We start from the raw sequence: 27,190 nt of genomic DNA, 5'->3' as shown, positions 1-27,190 counted from the left end.
GCCCCCCGCCCGCTCCGCGCCCCCCGCCCGCTCCTACCTGCGCCGCTCCGCCGCCTTCAAGCGGGGACCTTCCGCCCTCCCCCGCGCCCATTGGCTGCGCGCGGGGCATGGGCGCGCCCCATTGGCTGCGGCCGCGTCAATCAGCGCGGGGGGGCGGGGCGGGCGGTGATTGATGCCGTGCCGCCGCTCGGCCCCTGCCCCGCGCCCCCCCCCGGCACCAGGCCCGTGTCCCACAGGTGACACAGGGCCCGTGTCCCCTGCGTGGCCCTGGGCCTGTACCCGGTGCCACCCTGCCATGGCAGGGACACTTCCCCTGTCCCAGCTGCTCCCAGCCCTGCCCAGCCTGGCCTTGGCACTGCCAGGGATCCAGGGGCAGCCACAGCTGCTCTGGGCACCTGTGCCAGGGCCTTGCCAAAGAATTTCCTCCTAGCATCTAATCTAATTCTCTCCCAGGTTAAAGTGGTTCCCCCTCTTGTTCTATCTGCCTGTGTAAAAAGTTACTCTCCCTCTTTTTTTCCAAGCTCCTTCCAGGACTGGAGGGAAGTTTGAGATGCTCCAAGCACACTTGGCCATGCTGATCCCACACAGAGCAGCTGCAGTCACTGTCCCCACACAGACACAGTCCTTGCTCTCCTTCCCCAGGGAACATGAAACAGCCAGGTTGTTTTTCCTGGTTAGCCAGGAAAATCCAGAGTGTGACCTTATTCTGAGGTGACAAAAGTTTAAAAGCACTGGGATCCCTGCTGTAGAAAAACCCAGTTCTGCTCCATTAAAAATAAAAGCAGCTCATGCTCATGGGTCAGCTCTCAAACAAAGTCACAGACTTGGACAGAGGGACAGAAAATAAGATGTTGCAGCACCACAGTCAGTGGTGCACAACAGAACAAGTGCAAACCTCAGTAAGATGCAGGTGCTCCTAAACAGCTCCTGGTGCTCACCACACAGCTGTAATTCAGCTTGGAACCATGGACAAATCCAATTTCATCGCTGCTTTGCTTTTCTCTGGAGGCTCTAAAGCTCAGCCTGGCTGAGCAAAGCCCGGGTGCAGCACTGGGCATCCCCCAGCCCACACGGGGAGGCTGCAGGGGGGCACAGAACAGCCCAGCCCTCCCTGCACTCAGCCACCCCCAGACACAGGAACAATGTCCAGGAGCAGCAGGAGCACGGGGGAAAGAGGGGGAAGCAGCTAGGAGTGGGTTCATCTCAGTGCTGCTTGTACAGCCAAACTCAGCTCTCTGAAATTACTGGATTGGGTTGGGCAAAGAAGAGTGGTGAAAGGTTCAATCCACGATGCCTACATGCAGCAGGAGGAATTTCTGCACAGCCACGAGCCTTCCTGGGAAGCTTTTCCTCCAGGTCTGGAAGTGTAAAAGACTGTGATAATTAATTTCTCTGCTAAGCAACAACAGCTGCAGCCACAGGGCAGGGACCTGCTATTGAAGGCAGAAAAAAAAAAAAAGAAAATAAAACTAACCTGCTCCATACCTGAGAGCTTCTGGAATCTCCTGTCACCACAGGATGGAAAGTGAGGATGAGCAGCAACAGCTTCTGTGGGCAGCCTGTGCCAGGGCTCACCAGGAAGGAATTCTCCCCAGCATCCCATCCATCCCTGCCCTCTGGCAGTGCCACTCCCTGTGTCCTGTCCCTCCATCCCTTGTCCCCAAGTCTCTCTTCAGCTCTCCTGGAGCCCCTTTAGGCCTTCCAAGGGCTCTGAGCTCTCCCTGGAGCTTCTCCCCTGCAGGTGAGCCCCCCCAGCTCTGCCTGGGGCTCCAGCTCCTCACACCCATGTCACACCCATGTCACACCTCCCACCTCACCCCAATTCCAGCCAGGACCTCGCAGCCCACTTGGAAGGCTGTGGGAGATTTACAGGTGACACAGGACACAAAAGAGCCCTGTGCACCCCAAGGTGCCCTTAAAGCTTTCCCAACTCCTGAAGGGCAAATCCCACCCCTGACCCAAAGCACCTGGGGCTAAGCCTGCTTTTAAAAGTAATTTATTTGGATTTTCCACATCCTTTCATGAATTGCAAATATATTAACAGAAAAGACTTTTTTTTCCCCCCTAGGACTGTACAATTTTTGAAATTAAAAAAAAATCAAGTAAAGCAAAAAAAAAAAAAAAAATCAAGAAAAAAAGGACAAGTTACATTGTTTCAATGCAAATAGTAACACCACACCCACACTTTGCATTCTTCCACAGATTTGTTGTAAGAAAATGACAGTTCCCTAATTCTCTTCAGTGAACACTTGCTCACCTGCAGGCCAGTACCTCTATGCTCAGCCTCTTCCTCTCTGTCCCTCCTCAAAGAGCCAAATTTTAATCCTTCAATACTATTTTTGTGTTTTTTCCTTAGAATGTAAAATAGCAGCAAGGCCTAAATGTGACCCTGGATCCTTGGGGAAAAAAAAAACCAAACCAAAACAACCTTTAAGGTAGGATGAACATACAAAGCCAGGAATGTTTTTATGTATTAAATCTTCCAAATAGCACAAACATCCTTTGAACATCCCAGCTCAATTAAGAGCTTTTTCCAAGGGGTTAAAAGTTTCACTGCAGTTTTCAGGGAACAAATAAAAAGGAAAAAAAGGCCCCACAATTCCTGGATCTCTGGTCCCCACACGGAACAACATTTGTTATGGAAAAGTAAATAGCACCTGCTTCCTCCTGCTATTTTGTTTAGAAAATATGCTGGGAACCAAAAGGAAGCCAATTAACATGGTAATTAGTGGCATTCCACAAGTGCTGCCTGCAGACCTTAGCAGGAGTGCTGCTCAGACTCCTCTGGTGAGGGATGAGTTGGGAAGCTGCCACGAGCTGGAAAAGCACAGCAGGAGAGACAGGGACTCAGGAGCAGGGCTGGGAGCTCTGGCCTGGGTGCAGAGCAGCTCCTGGGACACCTGAGCCCTGAGGCTTCCCCAGGGAAGGCTCTCCAGGAAGGGGAATGACCCCAGGGATCCTGTGAGAGCCCCACTCCAGCCCAGAGCCATCATCAGTCAGTCCAGCAGCCTCCCAGACCCAGCTGACCAAAGTGCAGGGCAAGGCACAGAGCTCGTTTAACCTCTTGTCATTCCTCAGGTTTTAGAGGGTTTTTTCACCCTGTGGGGGGAACTGAAGCCTGTTTTTCACTGCCCATCCTCCTGCTTCAAAAAAAAAAAACAAACCAAAAAACCCACCGCGACACAGAATTCTATTTTTGCTCAGAACTTGGGGATGATTTTTCAAAGGATAAAGGTGTCCATATGGCTCTGGACCAGGGAGAAGCTGGGACAGAAGAGGTGTCACGTGGACAAGGACAGAATTCAAAAGAAATTGAAGTGTAAAGGAAACTAAGAGACACCTAAAAACCAATATATTTAAAAAAAAAGGAAAAAAAAACCATTAAGACTGATCACAACAAATAGCTATGAAATTTGTATCATTCCCAATTTATTAGGCATAAATTGCTCTTTAAAACTGCTTGTATCATACACTTTCTTTATCATCACTGCACAAAGGGCACCAATTGCTGCTGCAGAATGCTACAGAGAGCAGTTTGGACTCACTAATGTGGCACAGCTTTCTCCTCTCAGAAACAGACCCTGGAGGAAAGGAAAGTGTTCCTAGAATGGAAAACTGAAAGAACAACTTATAAAAATAAGGAAAAAGACAAATAATTGCACATTTTTGCATCCTGCTTGGACCACACTTTACAAAATAGTTTTCAAAGTGATAGCAGACCTAAGGAGATACTGATCTGAGACAATTATTTGATGCATTTGACCAAGGTTCTGATTGTATTAAGGCTTCCAGTCTTCCCACTCTCACAGGATTAAGGGTTTGATGTTTCACATTACACTGGTATCTACATTTCTCTCTTGATTTTTCCCTTTATTAATTTTTATTCTTTAAAGGGGAAGAACAAGTCAAGGGGTGCATGAAAAATGAAGCAAGGTGGTGCTGACAGAAATACAAAGTAAACACTGACCTTTCCAAAACCGGGTGAATAAATTAACTCATGGTTAGAACATGAAAGCATTTGATGAAAGCTCTGATCCTGCAATGTGATTCTCCTGCAGTTGCACCCTGGGCAGGGACAGGGCTGTTTCACGTGGCCTGACACACGCCCAGTCCTGGTTGCTCACTGGAGACACTGCAGCTTTAAGGTCATTGACACTCCCTGGCATTTAAGTTACACTACAATATGCAAAAGTCTTGAACAGCCTGTTTGTCAACACTGTCCTTGGAGAACTTGGAAATGAGGTTCAGCACTCTGCTTACCAAGAAAGACCCAAACTAAGACACATTTCTGGAAAAAGAACAAGACACCTCGTCATTAGTACTATCCCCACATCTACTGGCTTCCTTACAGCAAACCACAAGTCTGTCTTCCATGATATTTTTTTTCCAGCAAGGGGGAGTTCAAAACCAGCATTTTCTCCTCAGTCACTGCCATAAATGTGTAAGAGCCAACTAGTCAGACTCAGCAGCAGCTGGATATTGCACTGCCACGAACTCTGCTAAGTTCAGGTCTGAGGTGCACTCGTGGTGTCAGTGGAGAACAACGACAGTGCTGGCTCAGAGATGTAGAACCCAGGATGCCAAGGAAGGGGAGAACACGACAGTACCAGTCACACACACTCAAGCTCAGACACTGGCTCTTGGAGGTTAAAATTCATCACTTTCCACGGCGTGGAGCTGCGTGTCGTCCGCGTCCGTCATGCTGCTCTCCTGGGACTCGTCTGTGCCCACTGTGGGGACAAAGAGACCTTGGGGTCAGGGGCTGTCCCACTGCAGAGCCCCCCTGCCACCAGCCCAGCCAAAGCATTGACAGAAAAATTCTGCTTCCCCCCCAAATTACCTTAAATGACTTTAATTTGTCCCATTCAGCTGAGGCTGTGGAACTTTTCCACACTTTCTCTGCACAGCCAGGGAAGCTGAACAGTGACACAGCCCAACACTTATTTTGTTTATGCTTATTGGACAGATTAAGCTGTTGGAGTTTTTTCCTTTTTACATTATTTTTTTTTCTTGTTTGGTTGGTGTTTGGGTTTTTTCCCTGCACTGCTCAGGTGTGGCTCAGCAGTTCCAGTCTCTGTCTCCATCTCCTGGTCAGAACAGGCTCAGCCCAGGGAGCTGGGGCTCAAAATCACCCCAGTTACAACAGCAGGGAGAGAAAAAACTGGATACTACCCTGCACTGCACTTCTGGAAAAATTCCCACATTAAAAAGCACACAGGACCAATAAAAACCAACATGATATACAGTTGTCACCTTTCCCTGTTTTTCAGTTGAGAATCTGGAATTGCAGGACACAGCCATTTTTCTATAAGCAAGAATCCAAATCCTGCTCTAGTTCCTTCTTTGTGGGAAGAGAATTAATAGCATTGCTTATTAGCATTTATTTTCTATCTCCATTTCAGCCTGCAGATAGGTATTTATGACTGACCATGCTTTATGGAATTTAAGTTCATAATCAAAAGCTGAGAGAAGAAAAACCTGGGCTGCTCCTTTCTGTAAATTGCTCCCCATAGTGTTTTATTTTCTCTTGATCCAAATCAAACTGCTTCCATGACCTTCATCAAAAGCCACCTTTTGTATTCAGCACACCAAGTATTTTGATCCAGTTTAACTTCTGAAAAAGCATCTACAGACAACTTCAGCTGCCATTCATTTACTCTGAAATTATTTGATGCTTTATGATGAAATACTTGCAGCCCTGGGAATGTCTTGCTCTCCTGGGATACTCTTAAAGCCACCCATGATTTGTATAAATTTAGAGTTACCACAATCTCTGTCCTGCTACATCTAAAGGAATTTCACAGCCCTTCACGCCACGCTTTCTGTAGGGACAACGAATGAATTCTGAGTGAAGAACCTCCAGAGCTGCAACTCACTGGGCAGAAATGTTTCACCTCTTAACCCTGGCCCTCTGCCAGGGCTCAGGGGCAGAAGCTCCTGGCTGGAGCACAGACCTGACTCGTAGGGGTAGCATTCACTGATCTGCTCCTCGCGGGTGATGGGCTCCTCGTCGTCGGGCAGGTATCGCTTGTCTATGGCCTCCTTGATCTGGTTGTTGGCTCCTTTGGGATCCAGGTCCATTGCCCAGGAGAAATTCATTAGGGCCAGATGTGTCTGACCCAGCTTTTTATAAACCTGAACACAAAAGAAAAAAAGGGCAGAAAAGGCTATATTTACATGAAGCTACTACTTGAAGGTTTGGGCATTGAATGTTCCACAGTTCAGTGATGTTTTATGGAAAGCAACAGAGGGTATGAAAAACTTATTATGTGAGCCCCAAGGGAAATAAATATGTGTAGAAAGAGCAAGTGTTTCTATTTAAAAATAAAAATAAATAAACTAGCAGCTAAGAGATTCTTTATCATTGAGGACAGATGAGGAAGTTATTTATCTGTGTTGAGCATTTAAACAGTGAAAATACTTCAGTTTGTCTAGACATGGCCACTCATGGCAGAAAAGAGGCCCAGCTACTCCTGGACAAATACCAGTGAACACATTTCAGCACAAATCCTTTTACCTCTCTCCAGTTCAAACAAAATAAAGAAATCTTGCTGATAGAGAGTTCTCCAGCTCTGTGTTAGAGGGAAGTTTGTCTTCATGCTTCCAAGTGACCAGACACTCCCCAGCAGAAAGTTACAGAAGTTATTTAAAGCTTATCAGCAGAGGTGGTGGTGGGAAGGAGGATTTCTGTCACTAGATCACTTCTCTGGCATTTCACACAAGAAAGGTTGGAATGTAGCTGCTTCTTATTCAGTATTTCTGACACAATGCATGAGAATGATTCAATATTGTAATAGTTCCATGTGCAAATAACCAGCTGTGCTCACTGAGGGATGGACTGTCATCTCCAGCTCTCTTTAACTGTCCTCTGCATTTAAAAGCTGGCACATGATACTGCTGTGAGCACTAAGCCTTATTTAAGAATCTTTTTTGAGAATTTTTACAATATTGCTTCAAGTGGAAGCATCTTAGTGACAGGCATCAAATTTTCTCATTAAGCAGCAAAGGAAAGCAAAGAACTTAGGATCACAGTGAAGTTTTACCTACCTTTCCTATTAAAAAGTAAACAAGAGACTCTTTGGGAACAATCTGTTTCAGTTCTTCAAGTTCTTGTAAAGCCGACTGAAAGGTTGGAAAGAGTGATTATATTAGGCATTTGAAACCAAACACTTTTAGTGACACTTATACTTTACTTTTAAACTGGTTCTTGATGCTGGAGCTGTTTGCTGTGACAGTCACCTGGTACCATTAAGAAATTCAACTGAAAAAATATTTAGTCTGCATTTAGAAATAAAAAAAGTTTTAAGTAAAGTTTTCCCTTTCAGTGTGCACACATGTTTCTGAGGCAAGTTTCAAAACAGACTTGGCTTGTCTTCTGGAGCAAGAAAAAAACACTGGCCAGAGGAAAAGCTGCTGGATAAACACTGTGGGAAGATCTATTCTAAATAGGGTTCAGGTCAGCAGGGGATCAGCCCAAAACTGCTTCACTTCTAACTTTTCACTCTATAACACAACCTTGGAAACAGCTGGTTCTTATTGCTGTAATTTGATATGGGGCAGTTGGCTGAGTTTTTTTTAATTATTTAGTATAAATTCATGATAGTGAGTCAAACTAAAATAATAATTTAAAAGGCAACACCTGATGGCCCCAGATTTTATTACAATCAAAACATTGAATGCCACCCTGGTGAGGTGAGCCCATGTCCCAGGCTCTTCCTGCAAGCCCTGGTGCTCCCCAGGGTGACCTGCAAACATTCAGCTCCCAAGGCTCCCCCATTCCCAGCTGGAGGAATTTCAAGGCTGCCAGACTGACCTTGTACTTCTCATTTGCAAACAACACCGAGGCTCTATGGAATTTGCATAGTGGGTTCTTGGGGTCGATGTTGATTGCTTTGTTCAAAGTGTCCAAAGCCTTCTCAGATTTTTTCAGTGCATGTTGAACCTGGCACACAAAGAGAGAACAATTCCAAAAGGGGAAAAATAACAGCTCATCTGCTGGGCAAGGACAAACCCTTCTGACCATGTTTACTTACAACCTGCCTTGCCCAGTTCTAGACCAAGTCTGATTTTTTTTGTACAGGAAGAAAAATCCTCCTTACCTCTCCACCCCAACCCTTCTCCCCACCCAGGTTAAGTGCCATGTACTTACTACTCCAATGTGACACAGCAGGACTGAGCTCTGAGGATTGATATCAAGTGCTTTCTGGAAATGCATTTCTGCCAGACTGAATTTCTCCTGTTTGTAATAAATCATTCCCAACCCGTACCTGCAGCAGAGAAACAATTCTGGTAAGTAGCACTGGATTTTAACCAAATTAGTTTCTGTCAGTGAATGTGACATGGCAGGAATGGTTCATAGCCTTGCCAAACCCATCTAGGGTAGGAAGGGATTTCCTGGGGGAAAAAGCTGTCTAAAATTTTCTTTCTTTTCATTATCCATTGGTTGGCTGATGTGTGGGGATGTGTGATACACAGCAAGACTGGCTAAGGAACTGCTAAATACAAGGACACAAAAGTTATTAACACTATCACACTCACAGATCTAACTTGTACTGCTTTATATATTAAAAAGCTGTAAGAAACTAAGTGTGTCTTAAGGTATGAAGAGGCTGAGATCTCATCTCTCCAACTGCAACTGAGCACACACAATGCACAAAGAATGCTGCCCAAGAGGACAAAATAGCTGGGGTAATACAGCCTAAACAATCTGTGAAAACCAAAAAAAAAAGTCAATTTTTGCCTTCCTTGTGAAAGTAGCCCCCCATCTTCTGCAGGAATGGCTTTGCTCTCTTCCAGGAGGGAAGAGTGGTAGGTAGATGGTGGCTGTCCCATCCCTGGGAGTGTCCCTGGCCAGGCTGGATGGGGCTGGATGGAGCAGCCTGGGGTGGTGGAAGGTGTCCCTGCCCATGGCATGGGTAGGACTGGACAGGCTGTGAGGTCCCTTCCAACCCAAACCAGATTCCATGAAATTACAGCAGTGGCAGCACCCAGGAGATGTTCCTCCAGAAGGAATTCTGGAGCAGCAGGGGATACAGGCAGACCTACCAGGCGTTGTAGTGCCGGGGGTTGACCCTGATGGCATTTCTGAAGCAGGCCAGGGCCTTGTCCAGCTCTTCTGTCAACACAAACTCGTGGCCCAGCAGGGTGTAGGCATAGGCATAGTTTGGATCCACCTGGATGGCCCTCTGGAAGAACTTGATGGCAATGTCGTGCTCCCTTTGCAAGCTGAAGCAGTTTCCTGCTGCACACCAGGCCTGGAACAACAGCAGGGCAGGAGCAGAACCCTTTTTACTACTCTGGGTGACTAAGTTTGAGATGAACACATTTATCTATGCTGCTTTGAATAATTATAAATAACTTACTCCTAGATTAAAAAGTAAAAATAGGAATAAATCAACAGTTAGTTCAGGCTTATTCCTGTGAGGCAAGCAGGGCTAAATACACATTCTAAAATAAATAAATGAATAAATAAACAAGCTGAATTACAGAAATGGAGAATCCATGGACACCCAATAAGTCTGCACCAATTAGATCCTTTGATGACTAATGACTAAAGCTTTTAAAGGTTGAGAAGGCCAGAAATAAAACATCTTTGATATTTCAGAGTAACGAAGGGGGAGATGGTACTTTATTTCTTCAGCTCCCTCCAACTGACAAATCTGGAAATCTGCAGAGGAAGAATTTTAGCATCAACCTCCTCTTTCCCTGCTGCTCAGCACCCATCAAGGCTGTAAATACCACAGCCCAGGGTCCCCCACTTGCCCAAATTTTTAGCATCAAAGGCAAAGCACATAACTATTTTCCACTCCTTGGATTAGAATCTGCATTTCCCTCTATCCTGACTAATCTTACTACAACCACCAACTGTTCACTGAGTTTGTTTTCCACTCTTAGATGAACTAACAGGACAACATGAATTGGATTTCCTCCTCCACCACAAAGATTTCCAATATCCTCTACAGTTTGCTCAATTCTTAAGAGCACATTTATCAACTCACATGTTTTATTTTTTACTGTGGCACTCATTGAAAGATTTCTGGGTTTTGGCACATTGTGACTACATTACCACACACCCTGCAGTTTAATGGACTTTGGTATAAGAATGCGCAACATCAAGTCTGCAAATAAATTCTAGAACAAATACTGTAAGTGCCAGTGAATTAGCTACAGCAATTAAAAGGTACAGGAAAAAGACATTCCTTATCTCTGCACACTGGCAGCAGCAAGAGTGACTGACTAACCCATGATCTTCCTGGTTGAATGGTGCCAAGGCAAATTTAAATAACCATTAACAGATAAAAGGTTCCACATAAGCTGATAAATTTTAAGGAGCCATTTCAGGCATCAGCAGTTCAAGAGACAACCCTGCCAGCTCCCTCTCCAGTTTTGCCATGTTCAGGTGGATTCCCACTGGAGAGTACACTGGATTAGAGCTCAAAGCTCTGTTCTGAATCACTGATTTTACTATGTACAATTCCCCTCTTCTCATTCAAGCCCACAGCATTTTATACCTCTGGTGAGTTTTTATCCATGTCTGTCAAATCCTTAGAAAGAACTGAAAGGGCAACATCTTTCTGCAGATGCCAGAGTGTGGTTGAATAGATTTCCATGCCTTCTACTCTGTAGTTTTCAATCCTCCTCACTTCTGAAAATATTCTTTCAGCCTGAGAACAGAAATGAAACTTAAAATAAAATTCCACCCACCAAGGCAGAGCACAGAGGTCAAGGTCCAAGGCCTCACATCCAGCCTGAGCATCCTCTTTGCTTTTTAAGTGTTCTACACAGAGCTGCAAGCCCTGAACTTTCCTTTCAAGGGAAGGAAGTGACTGTATCCCAGGATATTCATGCCAGCAGGAATGCAGCCAGCTCTCCCTCCTGCTGACTCAGCTGCATTCCTGTTTCCATCCATGCTTGAGTGAGGCAAAAACATCACCCACAAAATCAGAAAGAGTGCAACAGACTTTTATGGGTCAGTTATGATTGTTAACCATCCCAATAAAGAGTGACAGGGTAAGGGGTGATGGTTTTACACTGCCAGAGGGCAGAGTGAGATGGGATACTGGGAAGGAATTCTGCCCTGGCAGGGTGGGCAGGCCCTGGCACAGGTGCCCAGAGCAGCTGTGGCTGTCCCTGGATCCCTGGCAGTGCCCAAGGCCAGGCTGGACAGGGTTTGAAGCAGCCTTGGACAGTGGGAGGTGTCCCTGCCATGGCAGGGGTGGGAATGGATGAGCTTTGAAGTCTCCTTCAACCCAAACCACCCTGGAATTCTGTGATTAAAATCTGTAGCCTCACCTTTCTAAATAATCTATGAAAGCACCCAGCATGTTCCATCTGGAAACAGACTGTGCACAGCTCAAAAGCTCCCTCTCCTTTGTCTCCTGCACACATTCTGCCAAGGAGTGATTTAAGAACTTATCAAACAGGCACATCAGCTGTCAGGACAACAGTGCCAAGGAGAGGTGAACTGTGGGACTACCCTTAACTGCTCACTTCTGATTCTGGAGCAGTTTGGCATCACCTCAGCTGTGCCACTGCTTCATTTATGAGGCTGGAAGGGAAACTGGGTCACTGATGCGATCAGAATTAAATAGAATGGAGAGAAGTTTTTTTGGTTTAGAGCTCAAATTGTTGAGTGATCTATTCTAAAACAGTGCAGTGCAAACAATTCCATCAGCACAGTGGGAGATAGAGACAGGACAAACAAGGAGGAGACCCCAACACTTGGATACAAGAGGAAGTAACATTAAGAAAAAATTTTAGGAAAGCTCAAATGAGAAAGCTCTAATGAAGCAGATTCAAGACCTAAATCCATTCCAGGTGTAACTTTTATATTTATCCATTTACCACAACTGCAAAATTCTCATGGATTTTACAGGAGATCTGCAGCTTTTGTGTAAAAGTGCCAAAGCAAAGTGAGAAGAGGAAAGCCTGGCCCCCATTCCTACCTGCATGTATTCTGCCAGCTCAAAGTAAGCTCTCCCAATTTGGCACAGCACCCAGCCTGTGTTGTAGTGGTGGGATGGCAAATGGCTCAAGATATTGATGGCTTCTTTGCAGTTGTATGAGCACAAGGCTAAATAACCTTTCCCCATGTCCCGGAGAAGGCTCATCAAACCTTCTAGGAGAAAAACACAATAAATAAAAGTGGGGGAAAAAATAAAAGAAAAAGACAGCTGAGACTTATTTACTTGGAAGTGCTAATCCCAAAATCTCTCCCTTGTGCACTGCTCCTGAATTTGCCTATGAAAACCTTTCAGGAGTTTCCAAATAAGTTTATATACTCTTAACATCATGCAATTAATTAACATGAGCATGATATTCTGAATATCAGCCTCTGTAAGGGAAGCTAGAAAATAATGAGTCCTTAAACTCTGGGGCTCAGGGTGAGTGGAGCTCTGTACTTCCAGCAGCTATTCAAACATTTCTTTAGGTCTGAGCAGTTTCCACAAGCCTGGTAGCCATGGATACATCCTCTTGCTGCCTGGAAACATTACTGAGCCAAAAGAGGGGAATTCAGCATTTTTCTTAGGATTTTCTGACAATTTGAATAAAGACTTGTTTTTAAACAAATGGGAAACATCAAGGGAGAACAGACCACATAAAGCCCATGTTAAGAGATGACTGGGTTATGAGTAACTCCTTTGAATCAGTTTCCAAGGACAACACTGTCATAAATTATATACTTTAAAATTTTGAAGTTATACTTTGTAACAATGTAACACTTAGAATCGTAATAATATTACTTATACTATTATCAAAACTTATACATTGCATAACAATTTATAATACTTTATATGCTTTAAAAATACTTTAATTATTAATAAGGACCAGAGCTTGCAAGATTTATCTGCTGACAATTACCACTCTCAATATTTCTTCACACGTTTCTAAGTTAAGAACACGTTGAATTAAATCAGTTTTTATCACTATACAAAGGTGAGAGCTGCATGCTAAATGAAATGGGAAAGAAGCAAATACTGAAGCAACATTTAAATGTAGATATATCAGATTTTACTGTACTACAGACCTGCTGCTGCCTTCTGTAGCGTGAAAGCTTGGATTTGTGGTGCAACAGTGGAAATTTTCCCTTCTGAAATGATGGAAGAGTCCAGTTTGGTAATTTCCAAACTGTCATTTAAGTTTGGTTGAGTTATTCCTCCCTTATTTGTTTTACTTTTTGTTTTTCTGTTTGGAATCTTAGGTGGAAACTTCATTTTTAATTTTTTGCTATTTTCCTGCAAATAAGAAAAGTAAGAGTTACACATAAAAGATTCTTTTAAATCCAGAAATCTAAACTTGAGAGTGCATAGTGTAAAATTACGTGCAACAACCATGCCCTGCTCGCTGCAGAATCTATTCTGAAGGTGCTAAAACTGCTATGAATCAGTAGAAATTCACAGTTGGCCCAGTGGCATGGACGAGAAAGCCAGGGATTTGCAGCACTGGGGGGTTTGGTACCTTGGTTGTGGAACTGTCACTGGTAAACAGGCGAGAGCTTCGTCGAGGCAGCGCGTTGGGTGGAGCAGCAATGGTTGGGCTCAATACCTGAGGTGTCGTACTGAAAAGAAACATTTCAAAATCACACACTGGAAGGTAAGCTTCTTTGCTCCATTTTTAATAATAGCAGCTTTTAGATTTGCTTTAAGCAAAACTGCTCCAGTACTAGGATTGTTTTACCTTGTCTGTGGACCAGAACTCTGTGTTTGTGCAACAAGAACTGGAGTGACTTCCCGGCTATTCCCACTCTGGGAGAAGACAGATTTTGTTCCAGCCTGGCTGATCCTGCTGACAGTCTGCACAACACAGAGTTTCTACAGGTTTGTTATTATGTCACTCAGGAGTCTCCATCTCTGCTGTGCCAAACCAAACCCACTCCACCCACCAAACACTGCACGAGGAGAAATAGAATTATTGTAATTAAGGAGAGGGCTCCCCCATGCCCAGGGAAAAACATCTAAAGTGTTTCTCCTTCTACCTGTTAATAACAGCAAGTCTACAAAGCTTATGCACATTATTTGAAGATATGGAATCTCCATCTAATGGCAAGAAACTGTATGTTAAAGTGCTTGTGCAAGAACAAAAGGGAATTAAAATACATCATATTTAAAGGCTTTTTCCTGCAAAAAGTTGTAAAAAAACCCCCACAAAAAATAGAAAAATGTTTTTTAATTATCCTATTCCAATCCCATTCAGAAGCCATTCACAAACTGCATAGCACCACAGCCTGTTTTCAGAACAGATCCTCTTCATATTTTTTTTTTTTTAAAGCTTAAAAAGAATTATCTTTCTGCCCACTCCAGGGACACCAGCATTCAGTTCAGTGATGGCTGTTTGGAAGAGACACCAGAAAGGGACAAATGGATCAACACCAGCATAAGCAATGTCAGTTTGTGCATTATCCAGCCCCTAAAGCTCTGTCCTGTTCCTTTCCCAGATTCTGTAACCAGAGGATGGTTTAGGTGGCCAGGAAATTGCCCACTCAGACAGGAAGCCTTTGGATCCATCCTAATGCTTCACTCACTTATGTAAGTGTTTCCTAGGAAACTGCCTCTGTTCAGCCACAGCTCCACCAAACCTCATCTGACACAGAACTGGAAGAGCAAAGTGGAACTGGCACAGTCACTACTTGCACTGGACAAAGCATGAACCAGAATTTAAGTTGTTTATTAAAATGTATTTAATATTTGTGTTTTGGTAGTGGCACAGCTCCATCCATGGCAGGGCCTATGGGTGGAGTAGTGAAATTTACACCTCAGTGCTGTTGTGTCACACTCAGCAAAGCAACAAAACAGCAGCAAATCCAACTTGATTTCCTAAAGCTCTTCAGCTCTCAGAAGAGCTGCACCTTACTAACTTTAGTTCCATTTTCAGACTCATGGAAATTTACCTTCCTATATGTGCACAGTCCAGCACAAGCCACTGTTTCCAAATGGTCCTGAGCAAGCACAGGGTGGGAATTGGATCAGCCAAACAAAGCACATTCCCAACTGACTGCTTTAGCACAGGTCCCAAATTTCTCTTTCAGAATGGCACAGCATCAAGATTTGTCCAGAGCAAACATGGCAACTATAGTTCTAATTTTGAGAGATTCAACATTATTTCAAAATAGTGCCCCCTATAAAATACCAACACCCCTCATGCAACTTGTAGATTTACTAAAAATACAGGGAAAAATCCTCAGGTTTTTGTTTTTAGAAAGGAACAAATAGTTCTTCAACTGTCACCAACATTCCACCTCTCATTTATCACTATGGCAACTACAGCAGTTTCTTCCTGAGTAAAGCAAGCATTTTTTAGTTTCCCCTACCCAAGACTTTGCTGAGTGAAACAGCACCATTCTCTCAGTCCTTCACAGACCAGCACAGGATTTTTGTTACTCTGGTCTGTAAACTACAACTCAAGAACTACTTGCAAGAGATCAGTAGCTTCAGCTCTCTTGAGGCTTCAGAAAATACATCAAATAACAAAACAAACAATTCCAAGTCTTCACACTCCACCCTGCAAACTAAAAAGTTTGAATCTGCTGTTGTTGGGAAGCTTCAGTGTTTGTACAACCCTCTGTGATGGGAGGTGGACAGAACACAAGAGATCTTCCCTAGGTTAGTCCAGCAACTACAGCCTGGGCATCTGGGGGGGAAACTTAGCTCACATGTTTTTTCCTCTGTATTATGGATTCTTTTCCTCTGGATTATGGATTTAAAGTGCACTGCAATGTCAAGCTCTGAGAAGAGCAGCTGAGCTGCAGAATGCAAGGTACCTTCTTTGAAGGTGCTCCGGTGGATGGCACATCGATGACAGAGGAGGAGTTGGTGAAGTTCTGTAAATAGGATCCATCTCCAGGGCTTGGGGTTTCTAGTGGCAAAATTCCAAAGCTGAGAACAAACCAGAGAAGAAGGGTCAGTGTGTGAATGTTAGACCTGGAGAGCTGGTCTGATGCAGGGGTTAAAACACAGACCCAGATCATGGAATATCCTGAGCTGGCAGGGACCCACAGGATCATCAGGAGTTGGACTTCAAGAAAAGCTCTTTACAGTACCCCTTCTTCATAACAAAGTTTATTCCAGAGCAGTAGCATATTCCTTCAGAGATTTTTCAAGTGAGAACATGGCAATAAGCAGTACCTTGAATAACAATTCCTCTCCAAATAACCAACTGCTTGTTTAAAAACCAGAAGAGATCAACACTAGGAGCAAGAGCAGTTCCTGAAGTTGTTTGGGTTTCCCTTGTACAGAAATTCTACCACCACGAGTGTCTGAGTGTGCTGTGCAGCTCCAAACCCCAAACAGCAGCAGCAGCTCAGCCCTGGGCAGAGGCTGGCCACCCCAAGGACTTACCTGGGAGTTAGTGGGCTCAAAGCTGCAGGTCCCCCCAGTAAACTCCGTCCAGTTTTTGGTTTATTTTGAGCCTGTTTGGACAATATGGTAGTTCCTGACCCCAGAGGGACAGAATCTGAGGAAATCACAGCTGAGTCAATGTAAGACATGGAAGAATCTGAATTCAAGGAGGAATACTTTGAATTGGAGGACTCTAGGTTGATTCTGTTCAACTCCTGAAGAATAAAAAGCAGCTCTTAGGTACACAGGGTATAGTTTAATTAACATTTTTCAGTTAAGCTGGATAAACAACTGATTTTAGCAAATGATTTTGCAATGATTTGAGCAAAACTCACAATTGTGTCCTGGGGTGTCTCCATGAGGACACTCTCAGGCTGTCTGTGGGATATGTTGTGATTAGACACCACTGTTGTGCAAGTGTTGGGCAGACAGCTGCTGAAGTTCTGTAAGGATGTTAATTTAAATGTTTGGTCAGGGTCTGGCTTTTCACCTGTAAGAGTGGAAGGAGATTTAATAGTTATTCCTGGTCTGTACACTGAATATTCAGTCTGAATCAAGGACAGGGGACAAAGCACTTTAGAAGTGTTTTAAAACATTTTGTAGAATCATAGAACATTTGGCTTGGGTTGGAAGGGACCTTGAAGAACATGTCACTGCAGCCCTCTGCAATTAGCAGGGACACCCTTCACTACACCAGGCCACTCTTTGTACTAAAGCAGAAGTATTCTTCTGTTCTTCTGCTACAAAACCCTGGAAAATCATTATTTTTAATAATTTTCATATATTGTTTTTTCAAGCTGTTCTCAGAAACAGGTTCTAAGTGTCTACTAAATGTAGGCTGGAAAGCTCATTTGGATTGTTAGATCCATAAATGTAAAAATAATGAAGATGGAAGAAAGCAAGACAGAAGTTGTAAACAATGGCAAAGTATTTTAAATGAATTGTTGCTCACAAAAGTCTCTCCCAAGAATTACATTAGTACAACAGTTCTGCAGACTCACCTATTTCACAGAGTGATTCAAAAGGGGACCAGAGGAAAGGATTTAAACTAAGGCTCTTTTGGTAACATTCTGATCCTTTGGCAAGCCGGTCTGTCTTGCTGCAAAAAGAATGAAACAGTTCACAGGGAAACTTCAGAACAGCATTTTTGTTCAAGAGAGTCTTCCAGAAGAGGAGTTGAAAAACAAAAACATGTTGAGAGGCACAGAAACATTCCTCATGTTTCAAGCCCAAGAAATACTGAGTTCTTTTGAAGTTACTTGACATATTTAGACACAGTTGTCAAAAAAAGTTACATAAGCACTAGAATAGCTTGAGAATTTTCATTTTTAGGAAGATGCAGTTCTTTGCAACAGCTTGTTTCTTTTCTGCCAACAGTAACCTGATTGCCAGCCTTCCAGCCATCTTAAGTATCTATGGATAATATTTTTGCAAAGAAATTAGCAGCTAAACTGAACACTTAAGTATTTGGCTACAAAGAAAAAAATTTGAAAATAATTGAGATATAGTAGAAAATAATTTGATAATAAATAATTTTGAAAATAATTGAGATATAGTAGAGAAGAATCCAAGAGCCCAACAACTCCAATCAATCATTCACATTTACTGAAACCCTTCTTGCATCTTAGCAAAATCAAAACACTTACAATTGCCAAGTTATTCTGCCTGGCACCCTCAGAACTTTGATTTGAGGGTGAGAGCTACACTATATAACACAGACAGTAAAAATCTAAATGGTAACACTGAGAAACATGCTGAGAGTTTTTCTTAGGGAAGAATACAGAGCAAATCTAAAGGTATCTAAAAGTCTCAGACTTTTGGATTGCATTCTTTTCCATCCAGAAAAGAGGAATTTGTGTTTTCAGTTTTGGGTGAAAATTAAAATTAATTATTCCCAAATCAGACTGATTCCACAACTATCCACCTGAATTTATCATGCTCCAAAATGGTGTAACCCAGAGAGAGGTGTCTCCTGTAATGACTAAGGATATGTTTGACTAAACCTGGGCTTGGTCAAGTAAAAACCTTCCAACTTTATTGGGTAAAATGAAAAAGCAACTTTACCAGTAGACATGTCCCAGTAAGGAGAGTGTAAAGCATGCAGAATCACCAAACTCCATAACAATGTCATCATGGCTTTTCTGTTTATTCAACACTCCACCAGACAAGATCTGCTCTCCTTCTGCAAGCCTTTTTAAAAAACAAGAGGTTTAAAGGGGGTTACAAGGCTCACAGCACTGGCAGTCCAGTGTTTTCACCCTGCTGCAAACAAAAACAGAAATCCACTGTCAGTGTTCACAGGTTTTGAACCACAAACCAGTTCCTGCAAATGAACATTAAATAACCCATGGATTCCTCTACAACAGGGAGGTTCAGGACTCTGCAGTCAAACAGCTCTACTGGGAGGGAAGAAAAACAAAACAAAGCCAAAAGCAGAAGCACAAAATTCAGCATGACTTTTCCAAAAGTGATCAATCCTAGCATGAAGGACAAGAGACTCTTCAGACACTTATCTTTGAAGGTGCTTTATCTGAGCAAAACCAGTGCTTAATTTGGCTTTGTTTCCCAAAGAAATACAATCTGTAAGGCCCCCATGCACTGAGTTAAGAGCCAATGTTGGGATATGGCAGAGATCATGGATTTTAATGCCTTTCTTTCTTGCAATAAGGACTCAAAAGGAGAACAAAGGCTCAATTTGCACCTCCTCCACCTGCAGGAGCAGCAGCACTCACTCAGAATGGGTCACTGGCTGTCAGGCTTCAAAATTACTTTATACAACTACTGGGGTGGGAGGCATTTTTCAGGCATCTGAGCCCAAACACCTGAACAAACAAATTACCTTTTCTTGCCACCACTTGAAATTTTACTTGTAGGTGTATGCCTCTATCAGCACAGACTATCCCCACAAGAAAACAAGGCAGAGCTGTATAAATGAGCTCATAAGAGGTCTGTTTTCTCTCTACACAGCTTGGCAATTCCTGCCTAAGTTACTCAACAACTTTTAGAGGTTTTTGCAACATGGGTTAATGCTCATTAGATCCATATCTGAAAGCAAAATAAATTGAACTCATAACCTTTTGTGCTGAAGGACCAATGAATTTCTACTTTATACAAGACAACATCTTCCAAAGAGAAATCCAAGCAAAAAGAATAAATCCTTTTGTAACCCTGGACAGAACATGAAGGATTTACTTACTTGCTGAGGTCCACACAACATTTTGCAAGCAGGTATTTACACTGTGGGGTGGTACAGCTGTGTCCCTTTAGGAGCCTGTAAGCTTTGTAGGCCTTTCCTGAGCGGTAGTAACACGTTGCCAGTAAAAACAGTGCTTCTTCTGAGTGTACTGCAAAACAAAATCATCAGTTAGATGTTAATCATTTTAGTACAAAAAATTTAGGGGCAGGGAGTAAAAGCCAGTTATGGACAAGACGGAAGAAAATGGGTATTGGTATTAGAAATTAATTCCTGAATGAAGTCTTTATCTCTTGGTGATTATCAAACTTCCTATGCCATTTCCTTGGCTAGTCACATGAACTCTTAACATCTACAACTTTAAAGGAACTTTGATCCTTCTGGCTACCCAACCTGAACAAGTGATGAGCCAGCTTGCAGTTAGAACAGCAGCAAGCCAAGGGAAGCAGCCAGGCCAGAGCTACTTGAACAATCTGCTGGCCACACCAAGACTGACTTGGCTCAGAGTGTCACCACACTGGAACTATTTAGAATTGATGTCTGTTTCCAAATTTTCTTCCACTGCAACGAATTATGTACCACACTGAGGATGTTCTACTCAAAGAGCTTGACTTGGCATCCAGGTTTGAGACTGAGCTCAGACCCACTCCTGATTACACCATAAAGTACAGACTCAACCCCTGAAGTAACTTTAATCCTTTCTGCAAACTCACAGATTTTGTACATCTGTGGTGGCTTAACCCACTCTGTACTTCCCCAAATGTTAAAATCACCCTCACACAATGATATTTTAAATCAAAAGCTGTGTATGAACACAAGCAACTTCAGACTCCAACCACTTAATAAACTCACATTACCTTTATACTTTTCAGAAGACATTATCCTGCAAATGGAATTCAGCATTAAATAAACAATTTTGATGTTTGTTCACCTATAGGGAAATCTTTAGAAAAATCAATATGAGCACTGTATAAAAACCTCTTTGGGAATCTGTCCAAATCCTTTGCTTCACTGAAAACTGACTATTTTAAGTTTTTATCATCACCTGAACAGTGACAATGGAAACAGAAGATCCAAACAGAGATCATGTTATTAGCCTTATCCTAAAAACACCACCAGAAGACCTTTTTGAAAATTCAACTTAAATCAATTTTTATCCACTACTTTAACACACTTTGAGAGTTCTGGGAAACGACCAAGCCACAGATGTCCCATCAAGGACAGTAATTGCAGGTAGACTTAAAAGAAGTTTTTCTCAGGGTGAAATCATTCCTGCCAACATGGAGCCACTGTATTCAAGTTCTGCAGCTTCCACTTTGCAGTGTAACCACTTATTTCAACCAGGAGCCACATGTTTTGTTAGCAGTTAATTGCTTGCACCAAGTGTCAGCATTCATGCTGCTTTCTCTCAGCACTGCTGGCCACTGAAAAAGGCTGTTTGAAGTATTCTTGCAGAGAATTATTCTGTAAAGATGTGTTACTATCAAGTCAGGTATTTTTCTCCTGGCTGCTGCAAAAAGTGGATTCTCTTTGTTCTGAAAACCTTGGCAATCACCTTCAATCTACCATTTCCCTGCACCTCACAGTGTGTTGTGTTCAGGGGAGCTCTGTCATCCCTAAAATTCTATTTTCTTCATAAACACCTGGATTATCAGGTTACACAATACTCTACACAGTATTTCTCATTTCAGCACCAGATCAAACACTTCAGATTCCATTTGTAACCCTGACACAAGGAGAAAGAAGCCTTTATTTCTCAAAACTTAGGTTTGTGCTTCCGTTGTTAAGAAGTGCATTGTGGGCAGGGTGGGCAAAATATTTCATTACAAAACAGAGCATGAAATAGCTTATACAGTTTAATTCAAGCTATAAGCTCAGGTTGTTTAGCATGAGAAATCACACAATGCTTGCATTTTAGCTTAAGGATTGGGGTTTTTTGTGTTAGTGGTTAGGGAACAATACCTTTCAAAACAGAGAAGGAAAGCTGACCACCAGTATCAAGGAGAAAGAAGTACAGAAGAACAAAAAGCTTATCTGAGGTCATGGAGAAAAGGTTAAAGAAATAAAAGGTGCTGGAACTCACCAAAAAAGTGTTTGAAGAACCCAGAGAAAGTAGAGATTTGTGTAACTGCTGCCTGCTCCCTGTCCAAGACCCCAGCCTGACAGCTTTACAATGAAGTAACAATTAGCAGGGATTCAGCAGGAGATACCTGTTCCATATGTTCTGGTTCTCACTGTCTCAATTTCACAGTGCTTTCCTCTCACCATCACAAGACTCTCTTTGAGCCAATCAACATATCTGAGCTGCATTATCAGCAAAGACAGCTTTCAATGTCAAGCCAATTTGTAGAATTTGTGTGCTGCATCTATCCTCAAGTGCCCTTGGAAGAATGCAATGCTTGAGGGTTATTAAAAAACCCCCAACATTCTCCCATTTGATACCATAAACCAGATCACTGTAAACACTGCACTTAAACACACAAATCTGAATTTAATTTTAAGATTTTACTGTAAAATAAAATTGCTGCCATTACATTTTTCCAACCTAACTGCAAGGCGTTCCTCTGCTTTCCCCAAGCAGAAAGCTAAACTTCACTATCAGAACAGGAGGAAAATAAAGCAGGAGCAGAGGCTCACAAATGCCAAATTAAAATTGAAAAAAAAAAAAAAAGGCATCAGCTTTATAATTGCAAAGTACACACCTTCTGCATACAACCTTTCTGCGAGGAACACGGCGTCGCGGTACGCGTAATGGTTCAGTGCTTGCCAGATAGCAGCCTGCAAGGCAAGAAAACCATCTTCATTTAGTGGGGAGCTCTGAAAATGCAAAAAACATTACCTCTTACTGTCAAAAGGCAAAGTTCAGCTCGGTTTTATAGAGCTATAAAATGAAAGGGGAGGATGAACATGCTAGGTAAGTTGTATTTGTTTCGGCTGTTAGTAAGGAGGTTTAAAAAACCCCACCAGAACCCCACCAAACTCTGCATTGAAGTAATGTATCAACCTTAAGAGTGTTTCTCGCTCATTACCAGCCACAATTATCCACACCCCTCAGAAATTACCGAGTCTCAGGCTGGTGCACAACTCAACACCACACAACAACACCTTCAGTGAAGATAAAACCAAAACCCAACCCCAAGTGGTCAGAGTATCCCATTAAAGCATCTCCCTGAGATGCCAAACCAAAGCCCAACAGGCCCAGAAACCTCTCAGTGTTGGTCAAGATGAGACTTGTGTTGATTAAACAGAGCCATTTTGCAGTAGTTTTGCTATTACTGATCCCAAACAAGATCTGAACTTGTGAATTCAAGGCACTGTGATCTAGAATTTTTCTAATACTCATCAGCAACCAAAGACAAATAGAATTTGCTTCTAAAACCCATGAGACACTCCAAAATGAAAAGAAATCTTCCACAGGGAAAGCAATAATGCCCTGCAGTGCTATTCCCAGCTGGAAAGGCAAGTGCCAATTTCATCTAAAAAAAAGAAAATTAAAAAAAAAATCCAAACATCACAGAGTTACATGTACCATATGCTACTGCTTCCAACACAAACTTGACAAACACAGGGTGTGAAAACTGTGCAAGTTCTCTTCACGGGAAGCCCACACAGCCGTCATGAACAGCACACACCAGGGCTCCCAAGTACTACAGGGAATATCATAAACAAATCTCTACAGAGAATCTGTTTTTTTCCTATAAGTAGATCCCAAGAATATGCTTAAGAAGTCTACAGGTGCTTTTAAGCTTGTGTGGAAGTATTTGGACGTATTTAGAAGTGAATTCTCTTTGCAATACAAACACGCTATTGTTTCTCTCTGGTTGTATTCCATATTTCAGATAACTGAGCCTCCCTGCTGCCTTGAAAGGTTCCCAGGCTGAAGGTGGTTCCATGCCCTGCAGACAGAGCAGGACAAACAGGCAGATAGAAGGTCAGGGTTACAATCTTTTAAGCCATCCTGAAGCCAGAGCAACCCAAGGTCTCCCAGTTCTCTTGCTCCCAAAAGCAGCTTTTCCTTCACCAAGTCACAAGTGACGTTTAGATGAATCCAGCCAAGTTGTGGCAGGTTAAAAATCCTGTCTTTGCAGGGTTGTAACTCAGCCAGCTTACAAAACAAAGGTGTGGGGGTGGGAGTGGGAAAATCAGGGTCATCTGACTGCTCAAACCAGAGCAAGTTGCCAGTAACAATCCTGCCAAAGGCTAAGAGGGGACACGAGGGATTTGGGGCTATGTCACAGCCACTTTGTAAGAGTTACACTACACCCTGGCTCAAATAACAATTGCTGTGGAGCAGAGTCCCAGTGAAAGCAAGAAACGGGCTGGTAGAATCCCTGTTCTCTAGCAATTATCATTTTGCAGCCCAAAATGTGCCTCCTGCCCTCAACTGACCCATGCTGGAGGCTGGATCCTCACACACACTCTCCTAAAAGAGCAGGAAGAGGAAAGGAAGGCAGCAGGGAATCAGCCATACCTATGCAGCAACAATTTTCCACGAGAACAGATGTCTAAACCATGACTGTGCCTCAAAAAAAGAGGATTTCTTGCCCACCGTCTAGGACAGGAACATTAATCTCAATATAGAACAGTAATTGAGCTTGTTTTAGAAGAAACACAATGCATGTACACAGCACTAGTGGTACACAATTGCTAAACCACACCAGAAGAGTGTTCTCAGGAAGGTAAAAAGTTGGAAGTGGAAAGGAAAAAGTTGGAAGTGTTTCCATAGGAAGGAAACACTTCATAGTGGAGGAAAGGAAAAAAGTTGGAAGCGTTTCCACATTTTATTCAAGTGTGCTTGCAGACAGGATGAACCTCCAGGTCCTAATCACTCTTTTAAAAAATAATTAATTTGAAATGCAAAATTAACACGGAATTCCAAAACTACCACACACAGCCCTGCAGCAAGGCATCTTCAGAAAGGAGAGCAGGAAAATAAAATCAGATTCAGACAGGTCCATCTTCTACCCAGAAAATCCTGTGCATTGTCCAAGTGTCACTTCACATCTAAGCCAAAGAGCTCTTGAGAGATGCTCTCTTCTGACAGTTATACAACCTTGAAAATTGTTTTCCAAGCTGTTTAGCCTATATTGCCATGCTAAGCAGATTCTGCCATGATTTCAGTCCTCAGGGTGGGCAGGGAGGAGGAGAGCTCTGGGATGGGCTGTGCTGCATTCCCCACTTACACAAACTCTGCCCACTGAACAAGCACACGTTGGTCCTGCAGTCTGCAGCCAAGTTCAAGCACCATTCCAGTGAGTCACAGCAGATGATCACCTTGAACAGCTCAATTCCAAGCAAAGTGCTCATTTTCTTTCCAAGATGTTTTTCAGAAGTATTTGGAAGGCATCCAGCCTGTTTCTTAGCACATGGGACACAGTTTTATGTTGGAGCTGAAGGGTTTTAAATCGACCATATCAGGAAGTACAGCACAGGGCTGTAAACTCTGGCACTCTGTTCAACTTAAAAGAATTTTAAAAGTTAGCAGAAACCTAACCAGTAGCCAGAATGCTTTCTGGGACATGAATTTCATTTAATTAAAGCACAACATTTTTAAGGCTACATACAAACACAAATTCTGTTATTTATCCGTCACACTGTGACAAATAAGTAACATCACAGCTGTGAGGATGTAAGGATGACAGTTTTTTTTCCTGGAATGCTGAGCCCTGTAGACATCTGAAAGGCTGGGAGAGAACAGACAAATAGACAGGAAAAATCTCTGCAATGACAAAAATGAGAACTAGTGTCAATTTCCCCAATCATTTCATTTAAGAAAATGATAAAAACAGATCTAAGTACGTGGACTTCAGCTAAACTGGGAATTCAGAAACACAATGGACTTTACCCAGTCACAGATAATTCCTAAACTTACCAGCACTCCTGCAAGCAAGGAACAGCAGTAAAACTGACAGCAGCAGAACTACTGCTAAAGGAATGATCTGTCATTTAAAAGCAGAATCTAAATAGATGTAGTCAGTCTAAATAGATACATTCAACACAGCAAAGCCTCATCAAAACATCCAAGTTGGGAAGAGGTTAAGAATGGAGAACAGCATTAGAGGGGTCTGTACCTTTCTGAAATACCACAACAAGACCCCACATTTCTATCAGGGAGCTCTCAGGAGAGCAGATATTTCCACTTGGTCAGTCTAGTTAGCACAGCACTGGAAACATTTGGTATTGTTTCCTGTCAGCTTCACTCATTCACACTGCAGTGCATTCTTCCTTCCTTTTCTATTGTAATCCCATGTTTTCCTAGAATACCCAACTGGTGCAAAACAACGAGCCCAGCTCCACAGCTAACACCAGTGGTGCAGGATGGCCTCTGCAGGAGAGGGACCAGGTGGCCAAAAGCATTTCCAGCACTGATCCCTGCTCTCAGAGGGGATGAGGAGAGTGGTGGCATCAAGGACACAAACCCCTGGTCTACAAAAATGCCCTCACTGTCACCATCTTCCACAGACAGGGTCAAGTCAGCAGGATGGTTGTCCACAGGAACCTTTCTTCCCCTTCCACCTTTTCATTAGAAAGAAAAGAGCCAAAAGCAAGAATCCTCATTATGTTCATTACAGAACACAATCGTGTTCTAACAAGACACTGCTGCCAGGAACCTCTTGCTGCAACTAGAAAAAAAAGCCCAAAACATCGTGTTAAGATGCTAAAAATATATTTTAAAAAAGAATGGGAACATGAATGAGACGATTGATTAATGAAGATTATGAATAGTTAGAGAATGGGCATACAGGAACTGCAGAAAGAAAAAGCAGTTCTTAATTCTGCAAATCACGACTTTTGGATGGGAAGGCTCAGCACAAGAACACGAAACCCACCAGAGTAACTGCAGTGAGACTGAAACACGAGAGGAAAACGAAATTTATATCATTTTCTCTCCTAGGTCTCCCATTAATCCGAAAAAAAACCAACTCCTTGGGAAGAAGGAACGTCCTTCACTCGCACGACACGGAGGGATCCGAGCACGCTGCGAGCATTTAAACACGACACGGCAGCAAACGCAGGAAGGTGAGCGAAGTATCAACAGGTCTCCCGGGGGCCCTTTCCTGGGAGCCGAACCGGCTGAGGAGCTGCGGGAACACCGACAGCTCCCTCAGGGGCCCGGGGGGCAAAGGGGCGAGCGCGGCCGGCCCGGGGATGGGGACGGCAGGCTGGAAGGGGAAGCCCGGCGGGCTCCGGCAGGAGGAGGGCGGAGGAGCTGGAGGTCCTGCGGGCCCACCGGCCGAGGGGCCGCCGAGAGCGGCCCGGAGCCCCGGCCCCGGAGCGGGCGGGGCGGCCTAACCCGGGCCGGGCCAGGCTTTGGGGCCTGAGCCGCCCGGGGGTCGGTACCTGGACGGGTTCCTGCAGCACCGTCATCCTGCTCTCCCCGGCCTCCGCCTCCTGGTCGCTGAGCCCGAGCGGGGTGGCCCCGGTCCCGGCCCGGCTCAGAGAGAGTCACGGCGGGGCCCGGCCCGGCCGCGGCTCATTTGAACCCGCACCGACCGTTACCGGAGCGAGCGAGGCCGGCGGGCGCCGAGTCCGCCCGAACCGGCGGCGGAAATACCCGAACCGTCCGCCGGAAATACCCGAAGGCGCAGGCGGAAAGAGCCGAGCGTCGACGGAAAACAGCTGGGAAAGCCGCGCTCGGCAGCCGGGAGGAAACTCGGCGCCG

General features: G+C 43.7%; 1 protein-coding gene across 5 annotated transcripts; it reads right to left on the bottom strand.

Annotated features, from left to right (window-relative positions):
• Positions 1 to 3,412: 3,412 nt before the first annotated feature.
• Positions 3,413 to 27,070, bottom strand: CDC27 (cell division cycle 27). 5 transcript variants are annotated; one of them, XM_041465448.1, is made up of 19 exons: positions 26,869 to 27,070; positions 22,230 to 22,305; positions 19,531 to 19,678; positions 18,399 to 18,524; positions 17,336 to 17,433; positions 16,670 to 16,824; positions 16,335 to 16,549; positions 15,758 to 15,872; positions 13,678 to 13,811; positions 13,459 to 13,558; positions 13,028 to 13,235; positions 11,946 to 12,118; positions 10,512 to 10,664; positions 9,046 to 9,254; positions 8,150 to 8,267; positions 7,814 to 7,942; positions 7,048 to 7,122; positions 5,955 to 6,135; positions 3,413 to 4,730 (listed from the first exon to the last, which is right to left on the bottom strand). In XM_041465448.1, the coding sequence occupies exons 1-19, from the start codon at positions 26,893 to 26,895 to the stop codon at positions 4,648 to 4,650; spliced, it is 2,523 nt and encodes an 840-aa protein (XP_041321382.1). In that variant the 5' UTR covers positions 26,896 to 27,070; the 3' UTR covers positions 3,413 to 4,647. The 5 variants fall into 5 exon arrangements, with proteins under 5 accessions (XP_041321382.1, XP_041321383.1, XP_041321384.1 ...); XM_041465449.1 differs by having other exon boundaries at positions 11,946 to 12,115; XM_041465450.1 differs by having other exon boundaries at positions 13,678 to 13,793; positions 26,869 to 27,069.
• Between the last annotated feature and the right edge of the window lie 120 nt (positions 27,071 to 27,190).

Source organism: Pyrgilauda ruficollis, unplaced genomic scaffold (assembly GCF_017590135.1).
Source record: "Pyrgilauda ruficollis isolate IOZ18807 unplaced genomic scaffold, ASM1759013v1 scaffold189, whole genome shotgun sequence".
Taxonomy (NCBI): domain Eukaryota; kingdom Metazoa; phylum Chordata; class Aves; order Passeriformes; family Passeridae; genus Pyrgilauda; species Pyrgilauda ruficollis.
The sequence above is the reverse complement of the archived record's forward strand: the minus strand, read 5'-3'. Positions and strand labels throughout refer to the sequence as shown.